This window comes from Gracilinanus agilis, chromosome 5, assembly GCF_016433145.1.
Source record: "Gracilinanus agilis isolate LMUSP501 chromosome 5, AgileGrace, whole genome shotgun sequence".
In the NCBI taxonomy this organism is placed as follows: Eukaryota; Metazoa; Chordata; class Mammalia; order Didelphimorphia; family Didelphidae; genus Gracilinanus; species Gracilinanus agilis.
In genome coordinates, this window is record NC_058134.1 from 108,176,070 (window position 1) to 108,192,244 (window position 16,175).

The 16,175-nt window shown below is 40.3% G+C and overlaps 1 protein-coding gene across 1 annotated transcript in view; it reads right to left on the bottom strand.

Moving 5' to 3' along the window:
• Window positions 1-9,164, bottom strand: part of WEE2 (WEE2 oocyte meiosis inhibiting kinase) — a 66,586-nt gene extending 57,422 nt beyond the window's left edge. Inside the window, exons 1-3 of the mRNA XM_044679006.1 lie at window positions 8,780-9,164; window positions 8,199-8,617; window positions 17-168 (exon numbers count right to left, since the gene is read on the bottom strand). Of these exons, the coding sequence (XP_044534941.1) occupies window positions 17-168; window positions 8,199-8,617; window positions 8,780-9,164 (956 nt within the window). The remainder of the gene's footprint in view (window positions 1-16; window positions 169-8,198; window positions 8,618-8,779) is intronic.
• Window positions 9,165-16,175: the final 7,011 nt, after the last annotated feature.

Sequence of the window (16,175 nt, forward strand, 5' to 3'; positions counted from 1 at the left end):
GAAAGATGACACTCACGACTCTCTTGTTTTCCTCTTGCCACTGGATTGAGAGACCATCCTCCTGTAGGATTCTGGAGTGAAGGGGTTCACATTGAACTGTTTTGCTGAAGACTGGGATAAGCTTAGGGCACTTGCAAATCGAGAGTGCTTAGAACTTTTTGTAGGTGCCTTTCCAAAAGAATACAGATTACCTGTTATCAGAGTCTGATTTGAGACAACAATAAAACTGAATTTCAAAAGCATGTCAGGATTAGATGGATCATTTTTTAAATCTATGATTTCAATGATAAAGAGAGTTCAATGTGAAAAATTCCCTCTATCGATGAAATCTGCAATTTCTCTTCAACTGAATCTTAGAGAGTTGTCTGAGCACATTAAGTGTGTGTGTGGCACAGGCAAGACCCGAACGAGGTCTTCTCCACTATTAGAATGCTTCTTCTCATGCTCCTTCCTCATCTCTTGTCCTGCCTCTTTAGTAAAAGCAGTTCTTCATCTCTCTGTCTCTATTACATGCTAGGTAAATGAAGGCTACCACAAAGGATATATAGGAACTGGGAACCCTTACCCTAAAATACTCCCAATCTAACTCTCATATAATCCAGGCCCCAATGTTCTGTAGAAATAATAGCCCCTTTTAAAAAGCGATAATCTCTCAAGATCATACAGATTGACAGGACATTTTGCAAAAAGGCGTCTCCCAAATTAGAGAGGTCTGTGTGTTATGGAAAGGGGGTGGTGGGTAGGGCAAGAGACTAAAGGGCCCCAGAAATGGAACCAAAAGAGGTACAGGTGTCAGAATAGAAGCACATGGTGACTTGGCATCTATGGCTAACAAAAGGGTAAATCTCTCATTCTACACTGTAAGAATGTATATTAATGTCTATATTTTACTGATGTTACAGTAAAATATAGACATTAATATACAAGGACTTCTCACCAAGTACTCAGTGGCCATGATTCAACTCCAAGTCTAACTGAATCCCCATTGAACTGTGTGAGGAAGGTGTTTCCTATTGGAAAGACAGCTAAGCCTCAGTCAGGAACCTTGAGTTCCATCTTACTGACAGAGTAACATGAGTAACTTACAGTGCAAACTTTTTTTTGGACATTCCCAATTCAAAACTTTGTTTTGCTTAACTATATGTTACTGTTACAAAGGCTTTGTTTTTTTCTTTTGGGGGGGGGAAGAGGGAAATAAAAGAGATTCTTGTTCTTAGAAAAGGGAAAATAATTTTTAAAAAATATGCTAATTTACAGAGGTTTGAAGAGAGGATTATGGGTGTTATCTAACCTAACATTGCCCATGAGAAAAGGCTGTCCTGAAAGAGGATGAAACTTCACTGTAGATTAGTAAAATGATATTCTGGAGAAATGAGAGGGTTTTGTGACCATTGGGAATAGTGGGGAGGAAAGTGAAGATTGATCTGAGACCACATTTGAACCGAGGTTCTCCCAACTCTGAACCTGGCTGTCTAGTCACTGTGCTAATTAGGTTCCCAACAGCCCTTCGATTTTTAGAAAAGTTTTTGTTTGAATAATTTGTCTTTATGTTACCTTCATTTTCTTCATATATTCCTCCTTGCTACCCTAAACTTACCAAGCCAAACCCTGTTAACAAGAATTTTTTTAAAAAGCAGCTCAATAAAACACAAATACATCAACGGAATACGATAGACCTACGGTCTCTCTGCCTCCACAAACAAGAGATCTATTTTCTCAAATCTTCCTGGAGTATAGTCATTTGACTGATCCAATAAGCTCAATTCTCACCCTTCTAGCTGCCCCTTTTTTTATCCCTCATCCCCAATAACTGAGCATTTCCCCACAGCATCCTATAGGATAGTTCACATTTGTTCAAGAAATTATGGCAAGGGGGTAGAGGGAACAAAAGAGGGTAAGGTTTAAATCTTGGTTTCTTTTATGAAGATAACCCAATGCTGAGCTAACACTGGACTTACCCAGCCAGGGCCAGAATTTCTCCTTCACTGTTTAAAGGAAAGACTCAACACTCTTTTGAATGTAGGCCTAGGTAGGTGTGCATAGGTAAGTGTCCTGTTTATATACTTCTTCATAGGTACTTCTACCAAGCTATATGTATGAGGTTAAATGGAAATATGCATACCTTTAATATCTAAATTAATGGAAAAGGACGAATGGAAGCCATTTTTATCATAAATAAGAACATAAACAGAGCTAAAAGGAATCTCAGTCCAATCTCTTTATTTCACAAGTGAGGAAATTGAAGTCAGATATTAAATGACTTGTCCAAGGTCATTCAGCTACTGAGGCAAGATTTGAACTCAGGTCTCCCCTGACCAAATCTCTACTCTTCATCATTACCATTGTAAGTAAGGTATCTCTTTTTTCTTTTAGTTCTTATTTTGAATATTTTCCCATAGTTACATATATCATGTTCTTTCCCTCTCCCCCAAACCCCTCTAACCTCGCTTAGGTGATGCACAATTCCACTGCGTTTTACATGTATCATTGATCAAGAAGTAAGGTCTCTTTTATAGGCCCCCTTTTCTTCTCTGACACTGCTACCACTCAGATGCAGGCCCTCCTCACCTTGCACCTGGACTACTACAATAATTTGATGGTTGGTCTTCCCATGGTATTCCTCCGCACAACAATCAGTCATCCACTCCAGTTGTCAAAATTGGCTTTCAAACTCCAGTGATTTTCCTCTACCAACAGTCCTACAGAATCAACTATAAAATCCTATTTGGCATTCAAAGCCCTTTCTAACCTTTCCTCCTCCTATCATTCTAGTTTTACATTTTACTCCCCTTCAGGTCTTCTACAATCCAGTGATACTGGTCTCTTTGCTGTTTCTTAAAATGATACCATCTCCTTCTGGACAGGTCCCTCATGCCCATAATGCTCTTTCTCTTTCCCTAGAGCTTTCCTGGCTTCCTTTGAGTTTTAGGTAAAATCTCATCTTCTATAAGAAGCCATTCCTGGATCCCTCCTAATTCTAGAGCCTTCTCACTATTGATTACCTCCAATTTATCCCACATATATTTTGTTTTTATTGTAGTTTTTATATTGTTGCCCCCACTAGATTTTGCATTCCTTCAGGATCAGGGCAATCTTTCACTTTTTCTTTGTATCTTTAGCACTTAACACAATACCTGGAACGTGGTACATGCTTAATAAATGTTTGTGGTTTGATGACTTTAATGTCTTTTCTTGTTCCCATAAAGGAATAATTCTATTTGTGGCAGCAAGAATTATAGAATCATAAAATGCTAAAGTTGGAAGGTCCTTGGAATATATATAGCTGATGAAACTGAAGCCCAAGTGACATAATTAGTGACAGAGCTGGGACCAGTCCCCAGGTCTGCCTGACTAATGCTCGTTGCCTTGTATAGACTGGTCTTCACAAACTCCTCTCTCTTTTCAAAAACAAATAATTTGCCATTCATCTCTTATTAGTCATGAAATTCTGTATGTTATTTCTTTTGTGCCTCAGTTTCCATATTCATAAAAATAAATAATAATACTTACGAAGCATGGCATAGTAAAGAAGTAGACTTGTAATCATGAAGAGACTTCTCTTTAGGTCTGGCCCTTTACTTGTTGGGTGGTCAAGAGCAATTCTCAATATCCCAGTGCCCTAAGCAATCCTAAATTTCTATAAATTACAGGAGAATGTCATTGCTAGATGGAGTTTCCTCACTGGTAAGAAGGAGAAGGTCCAAACCAATAAACAGAACTACTATTTACTTCCTGACTTAACCTGTTTGTCTCAGTTTCCCCATCTGTAAAATGAGCTGGAAATGGCAAACCACTACTGTACCTTTGCAAGAAAACTCCATATAGGATAACAAAGAGTTGGCCACAATTGGAAACATCTGAAAACTACAAGAATTATATGCCAGGCCCCATGTAAACTAAGTGAGGGGCAGCTAGGTGGCTTAGTGGATAGAGTGCTGGCACTAGAATCAGGAATATGATTCTTCCTAAACTCAAATCTAGCCTCTAAACTTATTAGCTGTGTGACTCTGGACAAATCACTTAACCCTATTTACCTCAGTTTCCTCATCTGTCAAATAAGCTGGAGAAGGAAATGACAAAGCACTGCAGTATCTCTGGCAAGAAAATCCCAAATAGGGTCACAAAGAGTTGTACTGAATACAACTGAACAACAAATTTATCTCAAGTGGCAGCAGTGGCTCAGTGGATAAAAGTGGGAGCTTGGAGTCAGGAAAACTGGGGTTCAAATCCAGCCTCAGAAACTTCCTGTGTGGCCTTGGAGCATGCCAATTAAACTTTATTTGCCCCTGGAGTAAGAAATAATAAACTACTTCAATATCTCTACCAAAAAAAACCCAAGGACTGGGTCACAAAATCTGAAACAATTGAATGATGACATTTACATAAAAGAATTGTGAAAGATTAAATGAAAAATGGGGGGGAAACTTTATAATTGACCAAATATCATACACAAATCATGACTAAAAATATAATTTGGAATTAGTTCACCAGCATTGAGCACATAGAAGATTAAAGAAATAAAAACAAAATTTTCTGGTCCAAACATGGTGTTGTATAAAGTTTGGGATTTTAGAGGATCAAAAGACGAGTGTTTGAATCTTAGTTCTACCACATTTGCAAGTTAGATAAAACTGGCCATTTCCCATCCCTTACAGTATCTCAATTTCCTCTTCTGTACAATGGAGGCATTGAACTAGATTAGGAATTCTTAATGAGGGTCCATGAATTTTTAAAGTATTTTGAAAATGATTTCTTTTGTCATCCTATTAAAGCAAATTAAAAGGCCAATTAAAGAGGATTGTACAGAGAAAATTGGCATTGAAAAGATGAAAGAGAACTAAGTCTAGGAGGCTTTTTAAAATGTATTTTAACATGTATTTTATGTATTTAAATATTATTATTCTGAAAAGGAGAGCCTTAGATGGCCAATGAGGTCTATGACACCAACAGCTTAAGAGCTCCTAGACTAGTTTGCCTAAAATCTCTTCCAGCTCTAGAAGTACTCTGAATTCATTCCAGGACATTTTTTTCCTATACTCATTCATTTGTGGGACCCATAAGAGTTCATTAAAGTTAGCTGCCTTGGATTTTGCTACTTGATGAAAACAGCAGATAGGCTACTGAGTTTCATCTCCTTGCATGTAACTTTAAACCCTTATTTCTGATCTGCAATAAATAATCTGCAAAAAATAAACAGCATTTTCGCTTTATGTACAGTAAGGATAGTTTATTCACTCTCTCAGCTCCCATTTTATAGAACTGAAAACACCATTTTGCTGAACTGCTATTATTTAACAATTCAGTGGGGGAAGGAGGAGCCAAAAAAGTGATGTTGGCCAATGATAAATGTTAAAAATAAGGGATCATAGGGCAGCTGGGTGGATCAGTGGATTGAAGGTCAGGTCTAGAAATGGGAGGTCCTAGGTTCAAATCTGACCTCAGACACTTCCTAGCTGTGTGACCCTGGGCAAGTCACTTAATCCCCATTGCCTAGCCCTTACTGCTCTTCTGCCTTAGAACCAATGAGACAGAAGGTAAGGGTTTTAGAAAAAAAAACTTTTTTTAACTAAGGGATCAATATAAGTAGCCTTCAAAAGGTGAACTTCCAAAAATTGAATTATTCATTGATGTCAAATATCATAAGGGAAGGGACTAAGCATGTATAGCTCCTTCTAGGCGCCAGATACTGTGGTAATAACTTAAGATATTATCTCATTTGATCCTCACAACAATCCTTTAAGGTAAGTGCTGTTATCCCCATTATACAGAGTTGAGGAAAACAGAAGTGATATTCATAGCAGTACTTTTGGTGGTAGCAAAGAATTGAAAAGAAGGTAGCTATTCATCAGATAGAGAATGGCTGAATTAATTATGGTACACAATGTGATATTGTGCTATAAAAAATACAAACGTGATGAGTACTGAGAAGTCTAGAAAAACTTCCACATTGAGAGAAAGAACTGATGCAAAAGAAAACAAACAAAATGAGGAAAATAACATACAGAATTATAATGTAAATGGAAAGAAAATTAAACAGTCAAAAATGAATATTTCGAATATCTGAGAAAGGTCTCGTTTCTCAAATTTATAAGGAGCTAAGTCAATTGTACAAAAAAATCTAGTCATTCCCCAATTGATAAATGGGCAAGGGACATGAATAGCAGTTTTCAGATAAAGAAATCAAAGCCATCAATAAGCACACGAAAAGGTGTTCTAAATCTCTCATAATTAGACAAATGTAAATCAAAACAATGCTGAGGTACCACCTCACATCTAGCAGACTGGCCAATATGTCCGTAAAGGAAAAGAATAAATGTTGGAGGGAATATGGTAAAATTGGGACACTAATACATTGCTAATGGAATTGTGAATTGATCCAGCCATTCTGGAAGGCAATTTGGAAAAGGCAATGTGCAAAGGGCTTTAAAAGAATGCATACCCTTTGATCCAGCCATCCACTGCTGGGTTTGTACCCCAAAGAGATAAAGAAAAAGACTTGTACAAAAATATTCATAGCCACACTCTTTGTAGTGGCAAAAAATTGGAAAATGAGGAGGGTGTCCCTAGATTAGGGAATGGCTGAACAAACTGTGATATATCATGGTGATAGAATACCATTGTGCAGTAAGGATTGATTATCTGGAGGCTTTCCATATGAACTAGGAGAACCTCAGTGAACTGATGCAGAGTGAAATGGGCAGAACCAGAAGAACATTGTACACAGAAAGTAAAAGACTGTGGAAAAATCCAATGCAATGGACTTTGCTACTAGTAGCAATGCAACAAGCCAGGACACTCCTGAGGGACTTGTGTAAAAGAATGCTATCTGCATTGAGAGAAATAACTATGGGAGTGTGGGGGAGGGGGGGGAGAGAAAGCAGCTGGGTGGCCCAGTGGATTGAGAGCCAGGCCTAGAGATGGGAGAGTCTTGGGTTCAAATCTGGTCTCAGACACTCCCTGGGCAAGTCACTTGATGCCCATTGCCTAACCCTTACCACTCTTCTGCCTTGGAACCAATACCAAGTATTTATTCCAAGACAGAAGATAAGGAGGGAGACAGAGAGACAGAGAGACAGAGAGACACAGAGACACAGAGACACAGAGACAGAGAGACAGAGAGACAGAGAGACACAGAGACACAGAGACACAGAGACACAGAGACACAGAGACACAGAGACACAGAGACACAGACAGACACAGACAGACACAGACAGACACAGACAGACACAGACAGACACAGAACAAAAGAACGAAATTTGGGAATAGAAATGCAAAAACAAAATATATGATATCATTTATCACATGTATATGTGGGCATGTGATTTGGGGTTTAGGCCTTAAAAAATCACTCTATAGCAAAAATGATTAATATGGAAATAGGTATCAAGTGACAACAACATTTGTACAACCTAGTGGAACTGCTTGTAGGCTCTGGGAGGGGGAAGGAAGAGGAGAGAGAAAGAGAACGAATCATGTAAACATGGAAAAATATTTTAAAATAAATATAAAATAAAATAAAATGAACATTTCAGAAATATGATCAAACTTAACTAATAAAAAAAGTCATAAAAAGGCAACCTTCCCTCCCCTACTGCAGAGGTCAGATCCACAAGTATTGAACATTGCAATAAAGTTGGACTTTAAAAAATGTATTGGTTAATTTTGTTTAATTCCTCCCCTCTTATATTTCAAAAGGTTTTTGTTTCATTTTGAGGGATGGCTCTCTCTAGGAATACAGAAAGAAATGTACATAGTATGAAAAGAAAGATATTGAAAATTATTTTTTTTATGGATCTACTGGAAGAGCTCCATAATGTGGTACAAATTCCATCTCAAGTCTTGCCTGTTTTCATTCCTGATCTGCCTTCCCCTTATTATGTCTTTTCAATTCATCCTCTATAAGGCTTATACAAAATTATTTCCATGCTGTCTGTCCCTGGGAGCACCTCAGGAGCAGGGCCTATCTTTTACTCTTCTTTGTGTCTCCAGTACTTAACACAATGTCTGGCACATAGTAGGCTCTTAATGAATGTTTGTTGACAAGATTCACAAATAGAACACTAAATGGAAATATGAAGGTGATTATGATTTTTTTGACGGGTGGGGTGGGATTTCCCCCTAAGAAAATGAAAAGCATCTGTCTTGGAAAAGGAACCATTTAAGCCAGACTTTAGCTATTACCTCCTTAACATGCTTACCTTGGAGGTACGTGGAGTGTCAAAAAGTTGCAACTTTTTCGAGGCTTCTCTTAGGGTCTTAGAGATGTCAAGTAAATGTGTGGTCACAGGACTGTGTTCTAGGGAGTTTTCTGGCGTCAGGGGAAGACTATCTCTGAACAGGCTTTGGGGGGGTGTATTGTCACTGGAGAGTCGCCGGGACGGCCCCTCACCGGGATCTTGACTGGAGAGCCCCTGGGGCGTCCCCTCAGGGGTATCTTGACTGAAGAGCCGCTTGGGCATCATCTCGGGGGTACCTTCACTGGAGAGCCCCTGGGGCGTCCCCTTGGGGGTACCTTCACTGGAGAGCCCCTGGGGCGTCCCCTTGGGGGTAGATTCACTGGAGAGCTCCTGGGGCGTCCCCTTGGGGGTAGATTCACTGGAGAGCTCCTCTGGAGTATCTTCACCAGAGAGCTTCTGGGGCGACCCCTCCGAGGTAGATTCACTGGAGAGCCTCTGGGACGTCACCTCCGAAGGAGATTCACTGGAGAGCCTCTGGGACGTCCCCTCTGAGGGAGATTCACTGGAGAGGCTCTGGGACGTCCCCTCCGAGGGAGATTCACTGGAGAGCCTCTGGGACGTCCCCTCCGAGGGAGATTCACTGGAGGGCCTCTGGGGCGTCCCCTCAGGAGTATCTTCACTGGAGAGCCACTGGAGCGACCCCTCTGAGGTATATTCACTGGAGAGCCTCTGGGGCGTCCCTTGGGAAATCGCACCAGCCAATGAGGAGTGAATCTCACACATCTTCTCTGGGGTCTGGAATGAGCTTGTGGACTCTGGTGAAGAACTTGAACTTGTTGAAGGCAGAAGAGAGCTCTGGTGTCCTTTCTGCAATCCCTTACTGTTTGCTTCTTTATCCTTTTCTCTTGGACTCCCAGCATCTATTTCACTAGTTGAGTCGACAGTCTGTTCCAGCTCCGAGTCAGGCTTCCCCTTATTTCCTTCCATCTCAGCAGACAGGGCTTCAAAGTACTAGTCAGTCATTTGCAGCAAAGACAGAAGAGTGGAAAATGTGGGTCCTCCACTTGTCAGTTTCCCTCTAGCCACTAAGAGGTCAAAATGCGCCGACGGGCTTTTCTTTAAATGTTACCCACTTCTGTAACCCTCAGCTTGTGCTTCCAGGACCCACTTGTATCGCGAGTGAAGAAAGTCTTCGAGTCTGTGAGATATTAAAACCAGTTAGAGTCCACAGTCCCACCTTCTAGGACCTGCACTCATTCCCCCTTAACTCCTATGAGATCTCACATGCTAGCCAAAGAGCGACTTCATTTCCCGGATGTATTTTAAAAAGTCCCACTAACAAAGGCTTAGGACGAAATTCATTCTTGCAGAGAAATAAGGGAGTCGCAGTGAACTATACCAAATACGCTTTCTCAAACCTCACCTGCCCGGGTTTTAAGCTAACAGCTTGTAATTAACATTCAGCCCACCGGCACTTAATCTGAGTAACTCAACAGCCCCAGATCCTTGGGTTCTAGGTCAGCTCCTTAATAGGGTAACTTCTGAATCCTCTGATATAGTCACCGGCCGGGAGGCCCTTAAAGTGGCAAGAGAAAAGAGGGATGGGGTTGTTGGGATAAAAGGACGACAATCTTCAGCTTTTAGAATGGGAAAGGTTTTTAGGGATCATCTGTTCTGACCGGTAAAAGGCTCGAGAGGAATATGAGAAGATGAAAAAAAAAAAAAATCACTCCAAGAAGAAGACTGCTACTATGACTAAAGCTCTAGTTTGTGTAGTGTTTTGTACTTTAAAACTATCTTTCACATTTGCTCATTTTGTTCCTCTTAGAGAAAACTCCCAAAGGATATCCTTGAAAAGGTTTAAAGCAACTAATGCTAAGGTACAAATGACTTACAGACTTCACTCTTTTAGAGGAAATTTGTTTCCCAAATGAGGCCATTACAGGTTTTGGGTTCGAATCCCAGACCCGCTGCTTGCTATGGCCTTGAGTTAAAAATCACTTCCCCTCATCATCGTTGGGCTCAGTTTTCTCTTATGTCAAGTGAGGTGGTAAGATTAGAAGATTTTTAAAAGTTCCTCCCAGTTTCCCTATAAAATCTCCAAGGCAACAGCTAGGTGACTCAGTGGACAGAGAGCCAGGCTCAGAGACAGGAGATTCCTGGGTTCATATCTGGCCTCAGACATTTTTCCTAGCTGTGTGACCCTGGACACGTCACTTAATTCCCACTGCCTAGCCTTTATCACCCTTCTGCCTTGGAACAATACTAGTATTGATTTTATGACTCAATGTAAGGGTTAAAAAAAAAACAAACAACCTCCAAGTGGAGGAATGTGTAGGAGGACCTTGCTGCTTTTAGCAGAGAATCTTGGGGTCATGCTTTGGCTCCTCTGGGGGAGCACAGCCACCACTCAGTCCCCTGGAAAGTTGAGGGAAATAAAACACAGAGAATGAACATTATTTTTCAGCAACCAGCCCTGCTTCACTCACCAGCCAGAAGCCTGTTTGCTGCACCCATTCCCTTCTGGAAAAACCAAGTCACTCACAGGATGAAAATCTTGTATTTGGGGGATATTTTTGTTCTCTGTTAGATGTAAAGGCCTAGGGGTAACATTTTTATCTCTTTGTTTGTTTAAAGGTTTGTTTTTATTGACAGTTGCTGTTTGTAATCTCTCGATTTAAAAAAAAAAAAGATTTTTTTAAACCCTTGCTTTCTGTCTCAGAATCAATACTAAGTATTGGTTCCAAGGCAGAAGAGTGATAAGGGCTAGGTAATGAGGGTTAAGTGACTAGCCCAGGGTAATTCTCTTAATTAAAAAAAAAAAAGTCTTCAACAGAGGAAAGGGCATGGGTTTTGTACAGTGTGGGTTGAGGAAGTGAGGAGGAAAAGAGACCAGCCAGTGTCTGCAAAGAGAGGACAAGTCTCTGCTGTATGTGAGACTGGGGAGAATGTCTCATATGGACCTCTTGGGGCCAGGTGATCTGCCTTCCCACAGTGATATTTCTCTTAGTCTTATTTAACCTATTGCTTCATCTTCCTAGAAATCTGGAACTGCTCCTCAAGAAAAATTAAGATTAAATATGACTCAGTGTGACCAAATCTGGGCGAGCCAAGGAAAGTAAAAGATGATCCTTCGACTCTGGAAGGGGGAAGCCTAAGATAGTAATTTCATCAAGTACTAGCTAGCATTTATATAGTACTTATTATGTTCCAGGCCCTGTATTAATTGCTTTCCAAATACTACTTCTCTGATCTTTACCACAGCCTTGAGAGGTAGGTGCTATCATCTCCCTTTTACAGTTGAGAAAATTGAAGCAAACAGAAGTTAAATCACTTGTCCAAGGTCACACAACTTATATCTGAGGCTAGGTTTGAATCAACTGTGGGGAATTCCTTATTAGGAATAGGAAAACACCCTATTTTCTCTACAATCTATAGCATCAGAGAATTGCCTAGGATCCTAAGAGGATAAGTGACTTTCCCCTGATTAAATAGTCAGTAGATTAACAAAGATAGAATTTAAATTCAGGTCTTCCTCATCCAGGGTAACTAGGTGGTACAGTAGATAGAGTGTCAGACCTGGAATCAGAAAGACATCTTTCCAAGTTCAAATCCATCATCAGACACTTATGAGCTGTGTTACCCTGGGCAAGTCACTTAACCCATATCTGCCTCAGTTTCCTCATCTGTAAAAATGAGCTGGAGAAGGAAATGCCAAACCCTCCACTTATCTTTGCCAAGAAAATCCCAAATAGGACCTCAAGGAGTCAGAAAGGGCTGAACAACAACTATTTATTATAGATAGCATTTCTGTAGCATTTTTCAAGTTTACAAAGTGCTTCACATTTGTTAACTCATTTGATCCTCACAACAAACCTGTACAGACAAGGCGAAGGTACAGACAAGGAGAGGCAATGTTAAACTGACAGGCAGAATTTGAACTCAGATATTCCTGTCCCAAGTATGCTACCTAGTCACCCCTGTTCATTTAATTTTTGTTGCTGACATATACATATATATGATGTCCTTTGATTCTCATGATGGAGAAGTAGGTATTGCAGACATTTTAAAGGCTCATTGTGGGAAGCCGTTGACTCCTTTTCGTAATTCACACCTTTCTTTAAAAAGCAATATAGTCTTATTGAAAAAGCTTTGAGCTTTCAGTAAACCAGCAGGAAGAGGGTTAACACTGTTGGCCAGAAATACAGCTGCCTGGTACAGCCAAGGCCGAACCCTTAGCAGGGGCATTTTGCCCAGATTTAAAGTAAACTAATGAGTCTCAAAGATATTGTTTAATGCCATCAAGGCTGAGAAAATGTGCTGTTATGATTCTAAGGTGTTTCATTCAGACTCACTGTTATCAGCAGGAAATTTTCCTGAAATGTTTCTAGGAGTGATGGCTTTCATCACAATATTCACACTCCCACATTCTAGTTACTCAGCAACAGCAACCATTTTCATACCTTGAGACTTGGTTGATTTGCTTTATTTGATTATCATATTTGTTTTGCGTTGCTTTACTGTAAAGATCTGACCTAAAAGGAATCCTGGATGGAGTGTCGTCACGCCAAGCCTCATGCAATATGGGGAGGCTATCTGTGTTTATTTTCATTTCCTTTCTAAGAGCTGTATTAAAAATACAGTCTTCCCTCACTATACCACAGTTCACTTATCACGGCTTCACTGTTTCACGGGTTTAAAAAAAATCTAATTCTATATTGCAGAATTTTCGCTATATTGCAGGATTTTGCGGATGAATACCATACTGTACACAATGGTAATGGAGTATGTCACTACTGCTTGCACAAGTTTGCCAGCGTGAGATTGTACATGGCACACTATTGGCTGATGGGATGAAAGGTGACCATCCACAGCACTGTGTCCTGTATCCTGCATGCTTGGCTCAGTGACCGTAGCATTGGTCTGTTTGCTCTCTGGCACTGTGCCCACGCATTCAGCATCTCTCCTTGTCCACTTCATATTGACATCTGTTTGCTGCATGTAGTGTTGCTCTGCAGTGTCGTGTTTTTGTGAAGTTTTCATAAAAGTCTGAATTTATTTCATTGAAAATTTGTACTAACTAGGATGATAGAAGAATTTATTTTCATATTTTCACCTGTTCCTTAGAAATTGCTTCTCCAAGGAGGGGGTAGTGTTGAGTGGGGAAACTGAGCCTATTTGGATGAGGGGAGCTAGTATTGCCCTGGAAGCTTGGAAGGGCCATTATTGCTCCTGTGGCTAGGAAGGGGCATGGAAATACAGAAAAGGTCTTTCCTGTTTTTCTTCTTCCCTTGGAGAAGACTTGATTGGGGTTCAGGAGCTGGAGGATGGTGCAGAAACAGAGGTAGCACTGGCAATCTCGGGGATGTATTTTGGATTTAATAACAACAAAAGGCAACGTGGCATAGAAGATAGAGAGCTGATCCTTTCTTTTTTTTTTTTTGTTTTTGTTTTTTTAAACCCTTAACTTCGGTGTATTGTCTCATAGGTGGAAGAGTGGTAAGGGTGGGCAATGGGGGTCAATGACTTGCCCAGGGTCACACAGCTGGGAAGTGGCTGAGGCCGGATTTGAACCTAGGACCTCCTGTCTCTAGGCCTGACTTTCACTCCACTGAGCTACCCAGCTGCCCCCTAATCCTTTCTTTTAAACCCTTATCTTCTGTCTTATATTCAATTCTGTATATTGATTCCAAGGCAGAAGAATAGTAAGGGATAGGCAGTGGGGATTAAGTGACTTGCCCAGGGTCAAACAGTTAGGAAGTATCTGAGACCAGATTTGAACCCAGGACCTCCTGTCTCTAGACCTGGCTCTCAATCCACTGAGCCACCTAGCTGCCCCCTTCCAGTACTGCCAGACCCCCAGTGCTGATCTTGAAGCCAGGAAGGCTTAGGTTCAAATCCCAACACTGACAAATTGGCTGTGTCATCTTCAGCAAATCACTCACTTAGCCTCTTTCAGTGACTAGACAACAAAGATTCTATACATTACAGAAATAATTAACCTGCCTGGGGGAAAATGAATTTACCTATTGGGAGTTCCCTATTGCAAGGAAATCATAGGTCCAAATAATATTAAGCAAGTAAAACTTACCTGGAGAAGACAAAGTTTTAGATTACATTTCTCTAGCTTCTTCTTGGAACCCAAAAGGACTTGGAGCCAAATCAAAGGGCTGAGAGAATGTGCCAAGATTTAAATGGGATGAGATGTCATGATTTTTGTGTACTAGGTAGGCATTTTGAAAAGACAGAATGATCTGCTTTCTGAATTACTGGAACAAAGGAGTACTATGAGGGACTTTGGAAAGACATCCAGGCCTGATTACCATAGATCCTGCCATGGGGGGAGCATCTGCATGGTAGTGGACTCTCTATCCTTCCCTCTAGGATATTAGAGCCCACAGGAGAGAGGAGAGGGAGAAGCAGAAGGAGAGGTAGAGGCAGAGGCAGAGGCAGAGAAGACCACTGACTGTGGTCAGAGTTTGTGGGAGCTGGCATGGATATTGGTAAGCCAAATTCATCTACTTTCTTTTGACAGCAATATATAGATATACCATTTTAGAAATATCCTGAAAGACTAAAATGACAACCTTGTTCTTTTCTCTGGAAAGGGCTTTCCAGCTACACTTCTGGCCTGGTAGAACAAGGTTATACAACAAACGACTGAGCCTCCCATGATTAGAAATCAGAAATCCAATATGGCAGAACAGCACTCCTTTGGTCCAGTGACCAATATGCTGCTGATTGGCTCTATACTCTAAAGGGCTTGAAAAGCCCAATGATCTCATTGGTATTGGGTGGGTAGGTGTGCTAGTATATTTCTTTTCCTTTCTGTTTGTTTACTCTCTTGATTTGACTTTTAAAATAATGAACCCACTAGAAAGAGAGCTTCTCCCTGAGCTCTCTCTAGGAACTCAGGCTGAGAAATTCCCCCAACAAATGCTGGTAGCTCTTCCCTAATAAAAGCATTCCAGCTCACCTGATTAGAGATCCTGATATGAGATCAGGAAGGGGAGGAGTCCAGATGTGTGAAACCTGGTGGACTACTTGGGAAGTAATGGTATCAACTTAAACTATTCATTCTAGTCAGTTTGGTGACCCAGACCATTTCCAGAGGACTGAGGATGAAGCATACTATCCATCTCTCCAAGAAGAGGTGATGGACTCAAAATGGAGAATTAGACATTTGGGGAGGGAGGTTGTTTGATTATGCCTATTTGTTATAAAGGTTGCATTTTTCTTTTTTCTTTTTTTTCCATTAGGGTAAGGAGACATGAGAGGAGAGAAAATACATGGTTGTTAATTAAAAATCAAGCTGCTAACAGGACAGATGGAGGTGGCTGACTTTTTACCAGAACTGTGAGCAAATGCTTAAGAAATTGATTCTTTGCCTTTGTATTCCCCCAGTACCTGGCATATGATAGATGTCTTAATAAATGCCTGTTGATTGACTGACAAAGTTTTCTTGAAATCACATCATTCTATCATTCTTATAACTACTATACACCTACATATACAAGGATATTCTTGGGAAGAAACTAATACCAGTGGAGTTGTAATGGGCTCGTTGTAGTGTCTTAACTCTTCTTCCTGGTAACCCAAATTTCTCAGTCATTGGTAATTAGCCAGAGTTAGTCCTCAAAGTTCTTCCTCAACCACTTAAATCCCTGATGAATTTCATCTAAGTGAAAAGAGAGAAGGGTCATTTGATCTTGGGAAATTCCTTGCCTACCCTGTGCCTATTTTACCATTCATAAGAAGTTTAGAATTTTTTAAATCTCCCTTTAACTACCTCTCAGGGATGCAGTGAGGAAGAATGAGATCTTGTTTATAAAATATTTCAATTTTCTTCAAGAAAAGTGCTATGTACTATTCACTTATATGAGTCAGTTCTGAATAATTAAATTCAGGAATAATTAATAATTAAAGAATTATTACAAAATTACTAAAGAATGACTAAAGAATTAAAAATTGGAAAAAATTTGAATTTTCCAATCTCAA